The sequence below is a fragment of the Sphaerodactylus townsendi genome, linkage group LG13, assembly GCF_021028975.2.
Source record: "Sphaerodactylus townsendi isolate TG3544 linkage group LG13, MPM_Stown_v2.3, whole genome shotgun sequence".
Lineage (NCBI taxonomy): Eukaryota > Metazoa > Chordata > Lepidosauria > Squamata > Sphaerodactylidae > Sphaerodactylus > Sphaerodactylus townsendi.
The window spans coordinates 53,466,842-53,482,605 of NC_059437.1; the positions used below are offsets into that span (position 1 = coordinate 53,466,842).

At 44.8% G+C, this 15,764-nt stretch overlaps 1 protein-coding gene across 1 annotated transcript in view; it reads left to right on the forward strand.

The window, feature by feature from the left end:
- PITPNM2 (phosphatidylinositol transfer protein membrane associated 2) overlaps positions 1 to 15,764 on the forward strand; it is a 242,925-nt gene that overhangs the window by 113,431 nt on the left and 113,730 nt on the right. Inside the window, 1 exon segment of the mRNA XM_048514019.1 lies at positions 1,516 to 1,691. Within this exon segment, the coding sequence (XP_048369976.1) occupies positions 1,614 to 1,691 (78 nt within the window). The 5' untranslated portion in view covers positions 1,516 to 1,613.

The following is a 15,764-nucleotide window of genomic DNA, read 5'->3' on the forward strand; positions in this document are numbered from 1 at the left end:
CAGGTGTTCCTGTTCTGAAAAATGGAATTAAAACTATTTCAGAATGGCTGTTCCTTGTGTTTGCTAAATTGCAAGCTTCCCTGCAGATTATCATTTCAAAAAAGCCTCAGTACTAAGATCAGTAATATGAAAAAAAAAATTATTTTTTGAGCATTAGATGATTGTACCATTCAACAGTTATGTCTAGCTTACTGTTATGTGTTCTGACAGCAGCTTTCTAATATTTGCTTCCTGAACATGCTGGGAATTATACCTGGAATCTTCTCCAGGTGGTCTGCCATAGAGCCATCACCTCACTTAGGTGATTTTTGGAGATACTGAAGGAGACATAAAGTAATTTACAATTAATAAAGCAATTTAAATCTGGTTAATTAATGGGTTAAAGGCAGATGACTGACTAAAAAGCATTCCTAATTTCTCAGCTGCTGAATGGAAGAGAACATTGGACACCAAGGACTACCTTTCATTCCGTAGTGACTTGATGGCAAACCGCTTGCCTCCTTAAGAGCGTATGTGTGGGGAGTAATTACTGAGTGTAATGCTGCGATAAAAGCTTTTGTTGTTCATTTTTAACTTTGCCTCATCTCTGCTATGGAGTAGAATTAGGTGAACGTTTTGCAAGCAGGGGTATGAAATTCACTGACTGTAATGCTGGTAATTGTTCGAGACTCTGCTCTAGGAAGCATAGATTTAGGGGCCATGATAGACTTGCCGTTTGCCCACCCATGGCAGGGAACTCTTTCCAGATGTTTCCAGGGATTTATCAACTGTTCACTGCAAAGTATCCTGGGGTACACTCAGTTCATACGGTGGTGCTACCAGATCTCTGGTGACTATGATCTAGTACAGGGGTCAGCAACCCATGGCTCCGGAGCCGCATGCGGCTCTTTCATCCTCGTACTGTGGCTCCACAGTCCTTCCTTCCTTCCTTCCTTCCTTCCTTCCTTCCTTCCTTCCTTCCTCCCTCCCTCCCTCCCTCCCTCCCTCCCTCCCTCCCTCCCTCCCTCCCTACCTACAGTGTCCTTTCCCCTTCTTCCCTCATCTGGCACCTGGGAAGGAGAGGAAAGGACGCCGGAGGGAGGGAGGGAGGGAGGGAGGGAGGAAGGAAGGAAGGAAGGAAGGAAGGAAGGAAGGGGTGGGGAAGGAGGCACGCTCATCGTGTCCCAAGTGCAACTTTCCATCATTGGTGTTGCCGCCGCTGTCTATCCCGCCCGCTTGGCTGAAGGCAGGGCTTGGGGAGGCCGGGGGCAGGGCTTGGGGAGGCGGGGCCAAATGGCTCTTTGGGTGCTAAAGGTTGCCGACCCCCCTGATCTAGTAAAATTTGACTCACTCTTGCATATGCACTTATCTCGTTAATCGTGTCAGTATTTGGGCCCCATCAAGAAGCAGGCTGTGGATCTGAGATGTGTTGGGGAAAATATGTTCTTCAAGGCCGCAGTTCAAAAAGAATTGCCCACTTTCAGTCATTGAAGATTTTTAAAAAATTAAATGCATATTTTCTCTCTTTTATTTCAGGGGGCATCCATGTACGAGCTTTGTTACTTAAGCATCCTCCAGTAAATACCTTTGGCTTTCATTTCTGACCAGACCAAAGGACCTGCTTGGATTTCAAGATGCTTATAAAGGAGTATCGAATTCCACTTCCAATGAGTGTGGAAGAGTATAGGATTGCCCAGCTGTACATGATACAGGTTGGTACCCATACAGTTGTTGACATTCTTTTCCTGGCAAGGACATGGAGTACACGATAAGTAAGATATATCTTTACTTTGGGCCAATGTAAATTAGGAACGTGTCACCTTGGGAGTTACACTGAACAGTTTATTACCTCTTGGCAAAAGCAGGAGTAACTGTGAATGTGTACAAGTGATTAAATGGCTTTTAAAAAACCTAAACCTTTGCATAACTTTGCATGTAATTTCTCAGGAGGATTTGTTCATATATGCAGGGCTTTGCCCAAAGATGATATTTCTAAAAAAAATGTTCTATGATTATTTTTCTCTTATCTTCTCTACCACATTTAAATTAGATGTTTAAATAATAATAAAAATTGCACTAGCAGGGAAGGAAGCACATTAGCTGTGAAAAATTCAACGGTCGGCTCATAAACCTGTATAAAGAGAGATGTTTAGTAGAGAGAATAATTCAACATGGGGTTGGTGACTGTAGGGGAAGGCCTGTTTTTGTAGTTTTTCTTCTGAAATACATCTAGGTCCCAGTTCCATGCTTTTGACTAGCGCAGTGATGGCGAACCTTTTCGAGACCGAGTGCCCAAATTGCAACCCAAAACCCACATTTATCGCAAAGTGCCGACACGGCAATTTAACCTGAATACTGAGGTTTTAGTTTAGAAAAAACGGTTGGCTCCGAGGCACGCGTTACTCAGGAGTAAGCTTGGTGAAGCAACGCTTCAAATGTGTGAATCACGACCCTAGAAGGGTTTACTTAGAAGCAAGCCCCATCGCCAGCAGCCGAGCTTACTCCCAGGTAAAGGATTGTGTCCAGGCCAACCTAGATGTGTGTGGGGGGTGTGTGTGTGTGATTTTCCGTGTGCCCACAGAAAGGGCTCTGAGTGCCACCTCTGGCACCAGTGCCATAGGTTCGCCACCGCTGGACTAGAGGGTATATAATAAGTCAGAGGCTGTCAGGAGCAGTAACTGAATCCTGATTCCATATTTTTTAAATAGTAAAACAGCTTTGTGTTGATGGAAAATGCCATCAAGTCACAGCTTTTCAAGGCAAGAGATGTTTAGAGGTGGTCCACCATTGCCTGCCTCCATGTTGGCTGAGAGAGTTCTGGGAGAACTATGATTGGCCCAAGGTTACCCAGAAGGCTTAATGTAAAGCAGTTTTAGGAGAGGGGAAGGCGCTGTATCCTTTCCCCACTTCTGTGCTCCGGTCAGCCCCAGTGTGTCCTTCCCCCCTACTCTGTAAATTCACAAAACAATATCTGCTGAGGGATACTATTTGGAGCAGAGAAATGAGAGGCTACAGAAACAGTTTAGCTGCGCATCCCATTCCTTCTGCAGCAGTGGAGTAGTGGCTAAAAGCAGTGGCTAAGAGCAGGTACACTCTGATCTGGAGGAACCGGGTTTGATTCCCCACTCTGCTGCTTGAGTTGTGGAGGCTTATCTGGGGAATTCAGATTAGCCTGGGCACTCCCACACACACCAGCTGGGTGACCTTGGGCTAGTCACAGTTCTTCTGAGCTCTCTCGGCCCCACCCACCTCACAGGGTGTTTGTTGTGAGGGGGGAAGGGCAAGGAGATTGTAAGCCCCTTTGAGTCTCCTGCAGGAGAGAAAGGGGGGATATCAATCCAAACTCCTCTTCTTCTTCTTCTTCTTCTTCTTCTTCTTCTTCTTCTTCTTCTTCTTCTTCTTCTTCTTCTTCTTCTCCTTCTCCTTCTCCTTCTCCTTCTCCTTCTCCTTCTCCTTCTCCTTCTCCTTCTCCTCCTCCTCCTCCTCCTCCTCCTCCTCCTCCTCCTCCTTCTTCTTCTTCTTCTGTTCCAAATTTCTTCTTTCCCTTGTGTTGTGAAGGAAGAATGATTTCTGCTGAGCCTACATGTCTCTTAAGAAACGTGACACCAGCTGCAGATTCAAGTCTGGTGCCTGAAGCCACGGTGGCAGGGAGGATGACGGATGCTCTGACATGGGGTTGGAAGTCTGATGTGGGGGGTAGAGAAAGGCCACTAGGCCCAGGCCAGGGTTGTCTGGCACGCCACTGTGGGGAGAACTTCTGTGGCCTTGATGGGCTCAGCAAAGCAATTTTTATGCTAACTCCAGCTCAGCAATAAGTGACCTTGAATCTGATTCGAGCACTACTGGGAGCCGAGGGAGGCGGCTGCTTTTACTCTGCTAAAATAGTTTCTGCTTTAAAACCCAGGTGAAAGCAATAAAAGTGCACTGGAACGGTTCTCCGTCGTGTTGCTCTTTGCTCATCCGTTTCAGCGGGTATGCAAGGTTGCAATGAATCATCTCTTTTTCATGCATCATTTCTCCTCCGGTGGAATCCCCTGCTGAGGTTGAATGTGTACAAATGCTGATGTAGGATTAATTGTCGCTCCTGAAGTATTTGTCACTCCCCACCCCCACCCCCCCTGCCCCATTTCTCTCTTCGCAGTGCTTTCAGCACCTTGGCCGGCTGCCTTCTGGGTGGCTTGATGTTCTGCAAAGAGCGCGGAACAGCTTCCATCAATTAGAATTAATTTTACATTACAGGAGTGGACTTAATGTACCCTGCGTTGCTTGCAGATCTGAACTTCAGTTGGTTTCCTTTATTAGATTCTAGACTTGGTCAATACCAGCATTTTCCATCTGGAAGTTTCCTGTGGCGGGCACATGCTGGAGAATTTGAATCGGTGGCCTCTTTATTATACTTAGCAGTGGAACGTGTTGGCTTCGTCTGTCTGTCTGTGGTTTCTTAACATAGATCTCCAAAGTCTGGACAATACATATGCATCAAAACAATTTAAATAAGAACATTTCTAAACACAATCAGGGAACCAGAAATAGGGAGGCTTTTAAAAACCAATATGCTTCCATCACATGCTTGAAAGATTACAACAATTGGGGAGGGATCAGATAAGCCTCCCAATTGCCACACTGTTGGTGCTATATTTATGTTTTAAAAGAGACATTACAGTTTTGTGTGTGCCGTTTGCTGTCATTTACTCATCAGTTAAGATCTTTGTCTTAAACTGTGCTTTCTTTGCCTCCACTGAGGCTGGTGAAGCTGGTGAATGAAGCTAGTGGCAAATAGACAGAGGGCTTTTCCAGTGGTGAGACCAAGATCCAACTCACCCCAAAACAATTTGTCTCATTAGGCCTTTGGGCGCTAGGCTTCCAGTTGAGTTCCATCCCACTTTTGATATATTTTCTCATCTTTTATGAATAACATGGTTTGTATTCTACCTATTACATGGCAGCTTTTGGTATGCCTTTTTGTTTTGAGTTGGTTGTTTTAAGCAGTGGCGTATCTACCTAGGGACAAGGGGTACCCCTTGTCCCCGAACGCCACTCTTCTGGTCATGTGGGGGGCGCAAAATCAGCCCCCCACATGACCAGGAAGTCCTGCTGCTCGTCGTTTTCGCGTTCCTCGACCCGTCCGTGTCAGTCGAGGCATGCAAAAATGACAAGGCAGCAGGGCTTCCTGGTGCCTCCAAGCGCCCTCAACCCCACCCTGGACTCCCCCCTCCCTTCCTTCTCCTCCCCAGCCAGCAGGGGGAGTCTGGGGGTAGGTGGGCACCCTAGACCTTGCCCATGTCCATGGTGACATGGGCGGGGTCGAGGGCAGTGGGGGATGGAGCCTGGGGGCATCCTGGAGACAATTTGTCTCCGGGCACCATTTACGCTGGGTACACCTCTGATTTTAAGCTATTATTTAGTTGTTGTGAGCCACCTCATCAAGTTTCTGAAGAAGTGCTTGAATCATCACTTCCTCTAGAGCAGTTGTTCCCAATCTGGGGCACATGTACCCCTAGAGGTGCACACTGGAATATTTTGGGGTATGCAAAAAAATTATGTAATAGGTTTGCTAACATGGAGGTACAATTTTGGGGAAATGGGTTGCTAAAGGGTATACAAGTGAAAAAAGGTTTGGGAACCATTGGAGAGCCACATGATGTAGTGGTTAAGAGCAGGTGGATTCTAATCTGGAGAACTGGGTTTGATTCCCCACTCCTCCACCTGAGTGGCAGAGGCTTATCTGGTGAACCAGATGTGTTTCCGTACTCCTACATTCCTGCTGGGTGACCTTGGACTGGTCACAGTTCTTCAGAACTCTCTCAGCCCCACCTGCCTCACAAGGGGTCTGTTGTGGGGAGAGGAAGGGAAAGGAGCTTGTAAGCCTTACAGGTCTCCAACAATAGTAGCAGCTGGGCAGTTCCTCCAATGCTCTCTTTGTAGGCTTTGTACACCATTTTATGGTGTGTGTTCTTCTTTGGCATCAATTTAGATTGTGGGGAGGGGATATAAGAAGTCAGTTTCCTTCAAGTCTTCATAACAAAGTGTTTGTGTCTACTCCTTCTGAGTAGGATAGATCTGAGGCGAGGTTACAGACTTTAGCTATTATTTATTGCCCCTTGAGGCACTACTAAACTTCAGAATTCTCTGAACAAAAGGCATTACCTTAAATGTGTAATTGCCAACAAAAATAGCTGCTGGGCATTTGGCTCAGAGAAGGGCCAAAGTACAGCCATGGGACCAGGTCAACACAATGGGCAGCATCTGGGTCTCCAGCCAGTTTTGAAAACTGGGGCTGGAAACCGGAAGAACTGGCATCAAACTTGGAGCCCTGAATTGGGTAGAAACTCAGATGTGACCCCCCTCCCCTTGTTAAACACAACTACCAATCTAGCTCCTTTCTTATGTCCTGTCATTGTTGTTCTTTGGTTTCCTTCACTTTTGCTTCACATCTTTGGTTCCTGATAGTGTGTGTTGGAGGAACTTAGAAAGACGTTCTGGTATATTTGCCTCGGAGAGGGAAGGGGGTTTAGATGTGCAGCTACCATTTTTGAAGACGGTTGCATGTTTCAGGTAATGGCTAATATCTACTTGGCCTTCCATTGGTTCAGCCATGATGATGGATCTGTTATTAATTTAATTATTGTGGTAATATAGATGGCCAAAAGCCTTAATGTTATTATTGTGGTAATATAGATGGCCAAAAGCCATGGAAAGACATAAGATAGGACCGAGGCTGAAAGCTTTACTTGATTTATGGATGCAATTACTTCATTTTGATCTGTTTCAGTTTATAAATACATCCTTACCAGTGCAGGTTGAGGCAGAGGATGACCTTATACAAATGAAATGGAAGCTTTTTTGGTTTTATAATTGCTTTCATTGTGTTTTTTGTGCATTTAGTAATATTTTTTAATTTTTTTCACACAAAAAGACAACAAGTAAAACACACAGACATCAAAAAGAGCCAAGCGCAATACAACCCATTACACATCATATAACGGCTTCCAGCTATCTCATTTGACTAAAAGTTAACACTAGATTCATGCATGTAATTAGCACATTGATTCAATAACTTTTCTGAGATCCCTTCTGGTAATTACAATCTATTCTTTTCTTTAGATTTCAAAACCGTGGTACTACTCCTCTATTTCCATGGTGGTGAACCTTTGGCACTCCAGATGTTATGGACTACAATTCCCATCAGCCAGATGGGAATTGTAGTTCATAACATCTGGAATGCCAAAGGTTCGCAACTTCTAAGAACATAAGAACAAGCCAGCTGGATCAGACCAGAGTCCATCTAGTCCAGCTCTCTGCTACTCGCAGTGGCCCACCAGGTACCTTTGGGAGCTCACATGCTGGATGTGAAAGCAATGGCCTTCTGCGGCTGTTGCTCCTGATCACCTGGTCTGTTGAGGCATTTGCAATCTCAGATCAAAGAGGATCAAGATTGGTAGCCATAAATCGACTTCTCCTCCATAAATCTGTCCAAGCTCCTTTTAAAGCTATCCAGGTGAGTGGCCATCACCACCTCCTGTGGCAGCATATTCCAAACACCAATCACACGTTGCTCTATTTGAATAGTTTTTTAAAAAGATGTTCCGTAAAGGATTTCCAGTTTTGTGATAAAATAGAAGCTTATTGTGAGGCTGCCTGTGGAATCATACATTTTGTATTAGTCAAAAGCTTTATTTGTTGAAACAACAGAAAAGTTCTGCATAACAAGCAGAAAGTGCTGATGGTTTGGAAGAAGCATCTTCCAGATCCATGGGTCAGCTGCTTTTTGCAAATACTTGTCATTTGAAATCACTGAACTGCTGGGATCATTAGTCTTGGGAGACCACCACAACACCCAATAACTAAGGGATCGTTTTGCTGATCCTACCTGTTATGTACCCTGTGCTGTAGCAGGTGTGTATGGTTGCTTCCTGTTCTGGGTTCAAACCTTGTTTGTTTGTTTGTTTGTTTGTTTATCTATTTATTTATTGTGAGATTTATAAGCCCCCTCACCCCCGAAGGGCTTGAGGTGGCTCACAAAATGGCTGCATTTTAAACAATAATCAGCAAAACAACTCAAATACAAGAATGCAGCTTAATTCATTGAAAACTTAAAACTTTAAAACTTAATAACAGTTACAGTTGCATACCAGTTAAAACAACAAAGCGCCCCGATCTAAAGGCCAGCAGAGGGAGGGGATAGGTAGGACCCAAGATGGAAACCAGGGGCCGGACAGATGGAAAGCGGCAGCTTCAGTGGGGGGTGATAAAACCGCAGCCAGCCCTCCCCCCCAAGGCCCGGTGGAATAGCTCAGTCTTACAGTCTTATCAGCTATAGAAGGAGGGGAAAGCTGAAAACTCGAGTCCAGGTAGGACTGCTTGTTTGGGTGTTGTTGTGCAAAGCAACTCTCCTCACCCTGCCCCAGCTGAGCTGCTCTGTGCAGGGAGGGTGGTCTGGTTGGCTTAAGATATGGTTTAAGAGAAGTCGTAGATTTTTTCCAGCGTAGTTGGGGGTTTTTGTTTGCTGCTGCTGAGTGACACAGTCTGTAAGCATCCCCTGATTCAAAGGAGGCATATACATTGAAAAACAAGGATTTAAAATGTAGTCTGAAGTCAAAGGGGAGTTTATTTTAAGAGCCCTCAAGAAAACTATCATAGTGTAGTGGCTGGGAGACTTGCTGGGTGGCCTTGGGCTAGTCTTACACTCTCGGCTTAACCTAACTCACAGGTTTGTTGTAAGGATAAAATGGACGAGAAGAAAATACTGTAAGATTCTTTGAGTCCCCATTGTGGTGTGAATGAAATGAACAAATAAATGTGACTTGTCCTGACATTTAATTTAACTTAATTGAATGCAAGGCAGTGGATTCTGGGCTGGCAGATAGGTTTGTAGATGGCCCACGAGGACTTCGTTTGAGGACTTTTTTGGGGGAGGGGCTGTTCAATTAGCCTAGAGAAAGAAGATGCTAATACCCATTTGTTTTGGCACTGAATGTTAATGAGACAGACCTACTGCATCCCCTTGCGCTTTGGAGCCCACTCTTTATGAACTTTTCTTCCTCTGTGCTTATACTTAACCTGCCAATTTAGGATTCTATTCTGTGCATGTCATGCTGGGGTTTTGGTCCGTGAAAGCTTATGCTACAGTAAACATGTTAGTCTTTTAAAAATCCCACTGCTTGTTCATCAGAGTTAGATAGAAAAAGCAGGTGTGTACAATACAGGCAGTGATTGCACTCTATTGGACCATTTTCAACTCTCTGAAACAATTATCATCTGTCGCCCACTATTAAATATGTGCTTCGATTGCTTCTCTGTGCATTTGGTGAATTACGTTGACTTGAAAAGTTCGTTTTGTGTGTGTGTGTGTGTGTGTGTGTGTGTGTGTGTGTGTGTGTGTGTGTGTGTGTGTGTGTGTGTGTGAGAGAGAGAGAGAGAGAGAGAGAGAGAGAGAGAGAGAGAGAGAGAGAGAGTTGATGCTGTTGATCGTTTTGGTGTGATTGGCCATCTGAAGAATGCACATTTTGTTTCTATTTTGGAAAGCAACAGGAATTATAATTGGGTCTACCTACCGTTTTCACAAAACCTATTATCTAATACAGATTTTTTTTAAAGTAAGTTATTTCATTATGTTTGATAGCAGTCATAAGCAGGATAAAATTAGACAACATTGGGTGTTTAAGCTTGCACTTTATTTTTATTTATTAATTTATTAATTTTTTTAAAAAAAGATTTTTATACCGCCCCATCCCCAAGGGGCTCCGGGCAGTGTACAGCATAAAATCTCAATATAGTTATAAATATAATTGCTAAAACCTTTTAAAGCAGCAGTAAGAATAATAAGAGGCGTCCAAAAACCTCATTTTTAAAAATCCTTCCCAAGAGGATTTAGTGCTATTAATTACAAGTGCTATTAATTACAAATGTGAACTGAAGCCTAATTACGTATTATGCACAAATGCATGTAAGAGAACCCCAACATCACATGCTTTCAAGGGTAAGCATGCAAAAGTTTCTGGGAAGGAATGATTTCAAGGGGGAATACAAGAGACAAAAGGGATAAGCATTTTCCTCCCTATGTTTCTCCTTGTCAAATTCCGTTGAAGTAGCTTCTTGGAGTTTTCTGACACATGTGGTCAGTCAAGTTCCCTTTCCCATTGAACCTTCATTTACTAATATCTCTCCTGCCATTACCGTAAGTCTCTTTGAAAGAAAAAGCCGGTCTGCTGCACAGAAAAAGCATTCTTGCAGCAGAGAAATACAGTATTCTGCAAATTATTCTGCAAATTAAGTTGTTTTAGACATTTCAAAGACATTTGCATGGTTTTTCCCCCCCAAGCATAGAGATGGACTTCCTTTGGCCATAAGTTGTAACTCTTGTTATTGCTCTTTTATGCAAGCAACCATTCTTATAGAAGGCATTGCTAAGTGTTTTTGGAGGCCTCATTTTATGCGCTGTGCCCATCCCCACAACTGCTTTTGGGCTGCCGGAGCTCTGCCGATATTGTTTCTGGTTTCCTGCTTGCCAAAAAAAGCTAGTCATAGATAGTACTAAACTAGGGTGTCAACCCTAGATCCAGGAACATCTGCTATTTTTATTTGTGTGTGTGGAGAGATACAGCAAGGTCTGGGCAAATCGTTTGCTAGCCTTACAGCTGGCAGAACTCCTGTCCTCTTGAGGTCCTTCAGAGCATAGCACTATGTAACAGAGCCATCTGTTCCGAACAGCCTGTAAAAGAGCAGTCCCTTTGGTGCTGTCTCTCTGTCTCTCATTTTACATATCTATTACTCTCTTCCTGTCTCCAGACTCTTCTGTTTTACACAGTTCAGGTTAGCATCCATTGTCCACATTTGCCCAAGTCTTTTGCCTTGGACCTGTATTGGAAGACTTGGCCAGACGGACCAAGATAGAGCAAAGATAATTGCAACAGTTGTGGGTGTTACGCAACAATTGAATCTAGAAACTGATAGGTAACCAGTGGAGAGACTGTAGAATAGGTGTAATCAGCTCAGTCCATGTAACTCCTGATAGTAATTATGTTGCAGTTACTGTGGCATTAATCCATGTGGCCAGATCAGCTGGGTCAAGGTAGGGAGCCGCCCTTCATCTTAGATCTGTTCATGGATTCAGCATTAATTCATTTAGAGTTGCTTGTTCTAATGTTGTCATACAAACTGATTTTATTCTACAAACAGATTGTGCAAACATACATAGAAAAATGGTTACTCATTCTAATTCTAATACAACTAACAACAATTCTTTCTGAGCAGAGGTGGGATCCAGCAGGTTCTCACCAGTTCCCGAGAGTGGGTTACTAATTATTTGTGTGTGCCAAGAGGGGGTTACTAATTGGGTCTGCTTTTCCATTAGAAATTCCATTAGGTCCAAAAATCATAAAGTCCTGTTGTTTCCTATGTGGCTGGTGAGCGAAGGTAGAAAACGGGATAATTCTCCCTGTTGGGCTGTTTTAAAAACCTGTTTTAGAAATATGGTAAAGTTCCTTGTTTAAGGAAAGTATCCTTCTTTTGATTTCTAGAAACAAAATTAAGTATTTGAAAGTATTAAGTATTTGACAGGCAGTCAATTAGAGGAGAAGTAGTTGTTTCTGTTGGCAGTAGACGATAGGACTTGCTATAATGAGTTTAAATTATGGACAGAAAGATACCAGCTGGAAATTAGGAACTTTTTTTTTACAGTAAGAGTGTTTTACAGTAACAGAGAAATTATTAATGCCCCGCCCCGGAATGCCCGGCCACGCCCCAGTCCTGCCACGCCCTGCCCCCATTGGCCATTGTTTGAATCCCACCACCATGGGAACCTGTTACTAAAAACTGTGGATCCCACCACTGTTTCTGAGGTGCTGTGTGGTTTCCGGGCTGTATGGCTGTGTTCTAGCAGCATTCTCTCCTGACATTTCACCTGCATCTGTGGCTGGCATCTTCAGATCTTCTGAAGATCCTCTGAAGATGCCAGCCACAGATGCAGGCGAAACGTCAGGAGAGAATGCTGCTAGAACACGGCCATACAGCCCGGAACCCACACAGCACCTCAGTGATTCCAGCCCTGAAAGCCTTCGACAATACAACAATTCTTTCGTTGCTGTGGCCTCTGTGCAGTTGCATACCAGACATGGAGACTTTCACTAGCTTTTTTTTTGGAGCGACAGCCGACCAATGAGTGCTCCCCTTCCCTGTAACATGCTTGGGCTAACAGGTTCTCCTGCCCAAGGACACATGACAGAGGGGTAGGGTGCACTCTCCCACTCCTGTTCTTTCTGCACCACTGCGGGGACTGGACGTGCCTCACGGAGGACCGTGTTCCTCTGAGGGAATAAAACAGCTGTTTTCATTATTATTCATTGTTAGTTTTTTTTCTAGTTAGAGTGAAGAATGTTAATGAAGGGAGCACTAATTAGTTGGCTGTCACTTCCAAAAAGCTAGTGAAAGTCTCCACGTCTGGCCTGCCACTGTGCAGTCCCGTGTGGCCCTGCACAGAGGACCTCTCAAGGAACCACGGTTACAAGGAAGTGCCACGCTGTTCTTAATCACAGTAGAGCTAATATGTGTGATTCAACACGATGCCAGAGATGTCGTGCTCTGGCCTGCACCTGTGGCCAGATGTCTTATTTTCAGGGGATGTCTTATATTTCTGTATTCTGTTCGTCAGGCATGCTTCCAAACAAAAACTTTGCTACGTCTTACTTTTGGGGGATGCCTCATATTTCGCACTTCAGCAAAACCTATACTATGTCTTATTTTCCGGGGATGTCTTATATTCGGGGAAACAGGGTATATAAGACACTGCAGCAGGGGCCAAAGGGCAGCAGCACAAGGGCTCTGCCCGTTTGGGGACCAGTTGGGGGATGGGATGGAGGAATCCAAGATGACAGCAGCAATGGAGCAGGGCTAAGATGCCTGCTTCAACCAATACAACCTGAACCTGTTTCCTGGGGAGAGACTGGCCACTATGGGGGCTGATCAGGGGTCAGGGATTCCAGTTCTTATGGGGTGGCGAAGGTATGTTGATAGGATGAGGCCGAATGAGAGAAAGGGGTTGAGATAATAGATGATAATATATGTTCTGACCTCATTCCTATTCCCAGATCTGAGGGTTGTGGGCCAGGGATTTTCCCTGCTTCATCATTGGTGCTGATGAACGCCAGGTCCATCAACAGTAAGACCAGTGTCCTCAAGGATTATCTCGAGGAATAGCAGATGGGCCTGGCGTTCATCATGAGGAGGTTAAGGAGGGCAAGATAGTGGCTCTGTGTGTGCTCCCCCCTCGATTTTGAGTTTCTTCACCAGTGCTGAACCCAGGGCCAGGGTGGGGGTGGCAGTCTTTCTCCGTGAGTCTATTCCCTTTTGGACAATCCCTGCACCGTCAATCTCCGGGATAGAGTGTGTTGGTCTAATGTGGGGGGCCTTGGAGAGACTGGCTGTCCTTCTGGTGTACCAGTCGCCTAGCGCACCAGTAGAAGAAGAAGAGTTTGGATTTATATCCCCCCTTTCTCTCCTGCAGGAGACTCAAAGGGACTTACAATCTCCTTGCCCTTCCCCCCACACAACAAACACCCTGTGAGGTGGGCGGGGCTGAGAGAGCTCTGAGAAGCTGTGACTAGCCAAAGGTCACCCAGCTGGCGTGTGTGGGAGTGTACAGGCTAATCTGAATTCCCCAGATAAGCCTCCGCAGCTCAGGCGGCGGAGCTGGGAATCAAACCCGTTCCTCCAGATTAGATGCACGAGCTCTTAACTTCCTACGCCACTGCTACGCCTGTCCCAGCTACTGGAGGCCATCTCGTAGTGGGCATTGTGGTTCCCCAGGCTTATTGTCCTGGGGGACTTCAACATCCATGTGGATGTGGCCTCATGCCATGCGGCTGTGTATCTGGGGTCATTGGGGACACTTGGCCTCTCTCTTGTCAGCACTGGCCCCACACATCAGGCAGGTCACACCCTGGATTTGATTGTCAAGGTGGAAATAGATATAAATCCAGGGTGTGACCTGGATTATAAAGCATGGTTTTCAGTATCCTCTTTTGTTACTGTTCAAGAATAATTCACGTTTGTGTCAATCAAACTGCTGCTATTGGACTAGTACAGTGATGGCGAACTTATGGCACGGGTTCAGAGCCCTCTCTGTGGGCATGCACAAACAGAGTCGCCTCCAACCCCGCCCCCCCCCCACATCTAGGCTGGCCTGGGCCGCTGGGCTCAATTATTAGCATTAAACCTAAGACCTAGTTTTGGGGAAGCAGTGTAGGTAACCCTGTTAAGAGCTGTTAAACCCCACTGATTTTCATGGGAAGAACTACAGCGCTATCCTTTACCTGGGAGTAAGCTTGGTTGCTGGCAGTGGGGCTTGCTTCTGAGTAAACCCTCCTAGGGTCATGATTCAAGAAGCAGTGTAGGTAACCCTGTTAAGTGCTGTTAAACCCCACTGATTTTCATGGGAAGAACTACAGCGCGATCCTTTACCTGGGAGTAAGCTTGGTTGTTGGCAGTGGGGCTTGCTTCTGAGTAAACCCTCCTGGGGTCATGATTCACCTGTTGGAAGAGTTGCACAGTTGCTTCAAAGCAAAGCCACCGACTACCACCAAGCTTACTCCCGAGTAACGCATGCCTCAGAGCAAACTGTTTTTTTCTAAACTGAAACCTCAGTATTCAGGTTAAGTTGCCGTGTTGGCACTTTGCGATAAATAAGCAGGTTTTGGGTTTCAATTTGGGCACTCGGTCTCGAAAAGGTTTGCCATCACTGGACTAGTAGGACTCTTCCGGTTTTTAGCTGGGGCGATACGGGACCCTGTGTAGCTCATTCATTGATTTCAGCCCCAACGTGCCTCAATGTATTCAGTCCGTCTTTAAATGCATAATAATTACATATATTCTAATCAGATTGTTTTCAGAGGATGCATGTTTCCACTCAGATGGCGTGTACCGACCCCATTTGTGTCTGCCAGTGACATCATTTGATTTGCTATTAGTGCTAATGATTTACGTCCTGGGCAGAAGCCTGGCCAAAGCTAGCTTAAAAAAAAAAAAATCCATTGCATTGCTGATGCAGTTGCGTTGCCATGGAAACAGATGCTGGAGCTTAAGGCTGACTGTATCTATAGCATGATATTAGGTGGATAAGTAAAACAGAACAGACTAGGGATGCCGATAAACCTTAAAAGGAGATAAATGTCTAGAAGAGCAAGTGGGAAATCCCCTCGCACTATCCTTTTAATTTTTTGGAGGAATAGGCTGGCATAATTCAAAACTGCAGTGGCACTCCTGTTGGTTTGTGAACTGATAAGTGGTAAAAAAAAGGTGATGAATGAAATAGGCCCTCGTTTGTCTTTCAAGAGCTGCTATTGTACTAAGTGTGTTTATTTGGCCATTTAGTCTGCCCGCTCTCCAGGTGGGAGGCAATATAAAAATCTTTGAACCTTGCTGCTCCTTTGAACTTGTACAATTTGGCGGCAGGTTACTGTTTCTTGAACTGGTGCCTTTTCCTTGTTTTCCATTGGACTGTGAATGAAATATTTATAGAATTACGGTCAGGAGAACCTTATGGACTCATGGAATCATTCCTGATTATGTTAGTTTGTGAATATTGCATATATGCACTTTAGTCATTGTTTGTATTAACACTTCCTTGTGCAATTCCTGTTGTGTGGCAAGTTTTTTTGGGTTTGGCCAACCTTGTTCCTTGTTTCAATATAAAAATACAGTCAAAAACAGGCGTTGTACTGTATGTTAAAGAGGCTCAGGGCCAGGTAACGTCTGATTTTATTTGTCTAACCTGTTCATCTGTAAGGAAA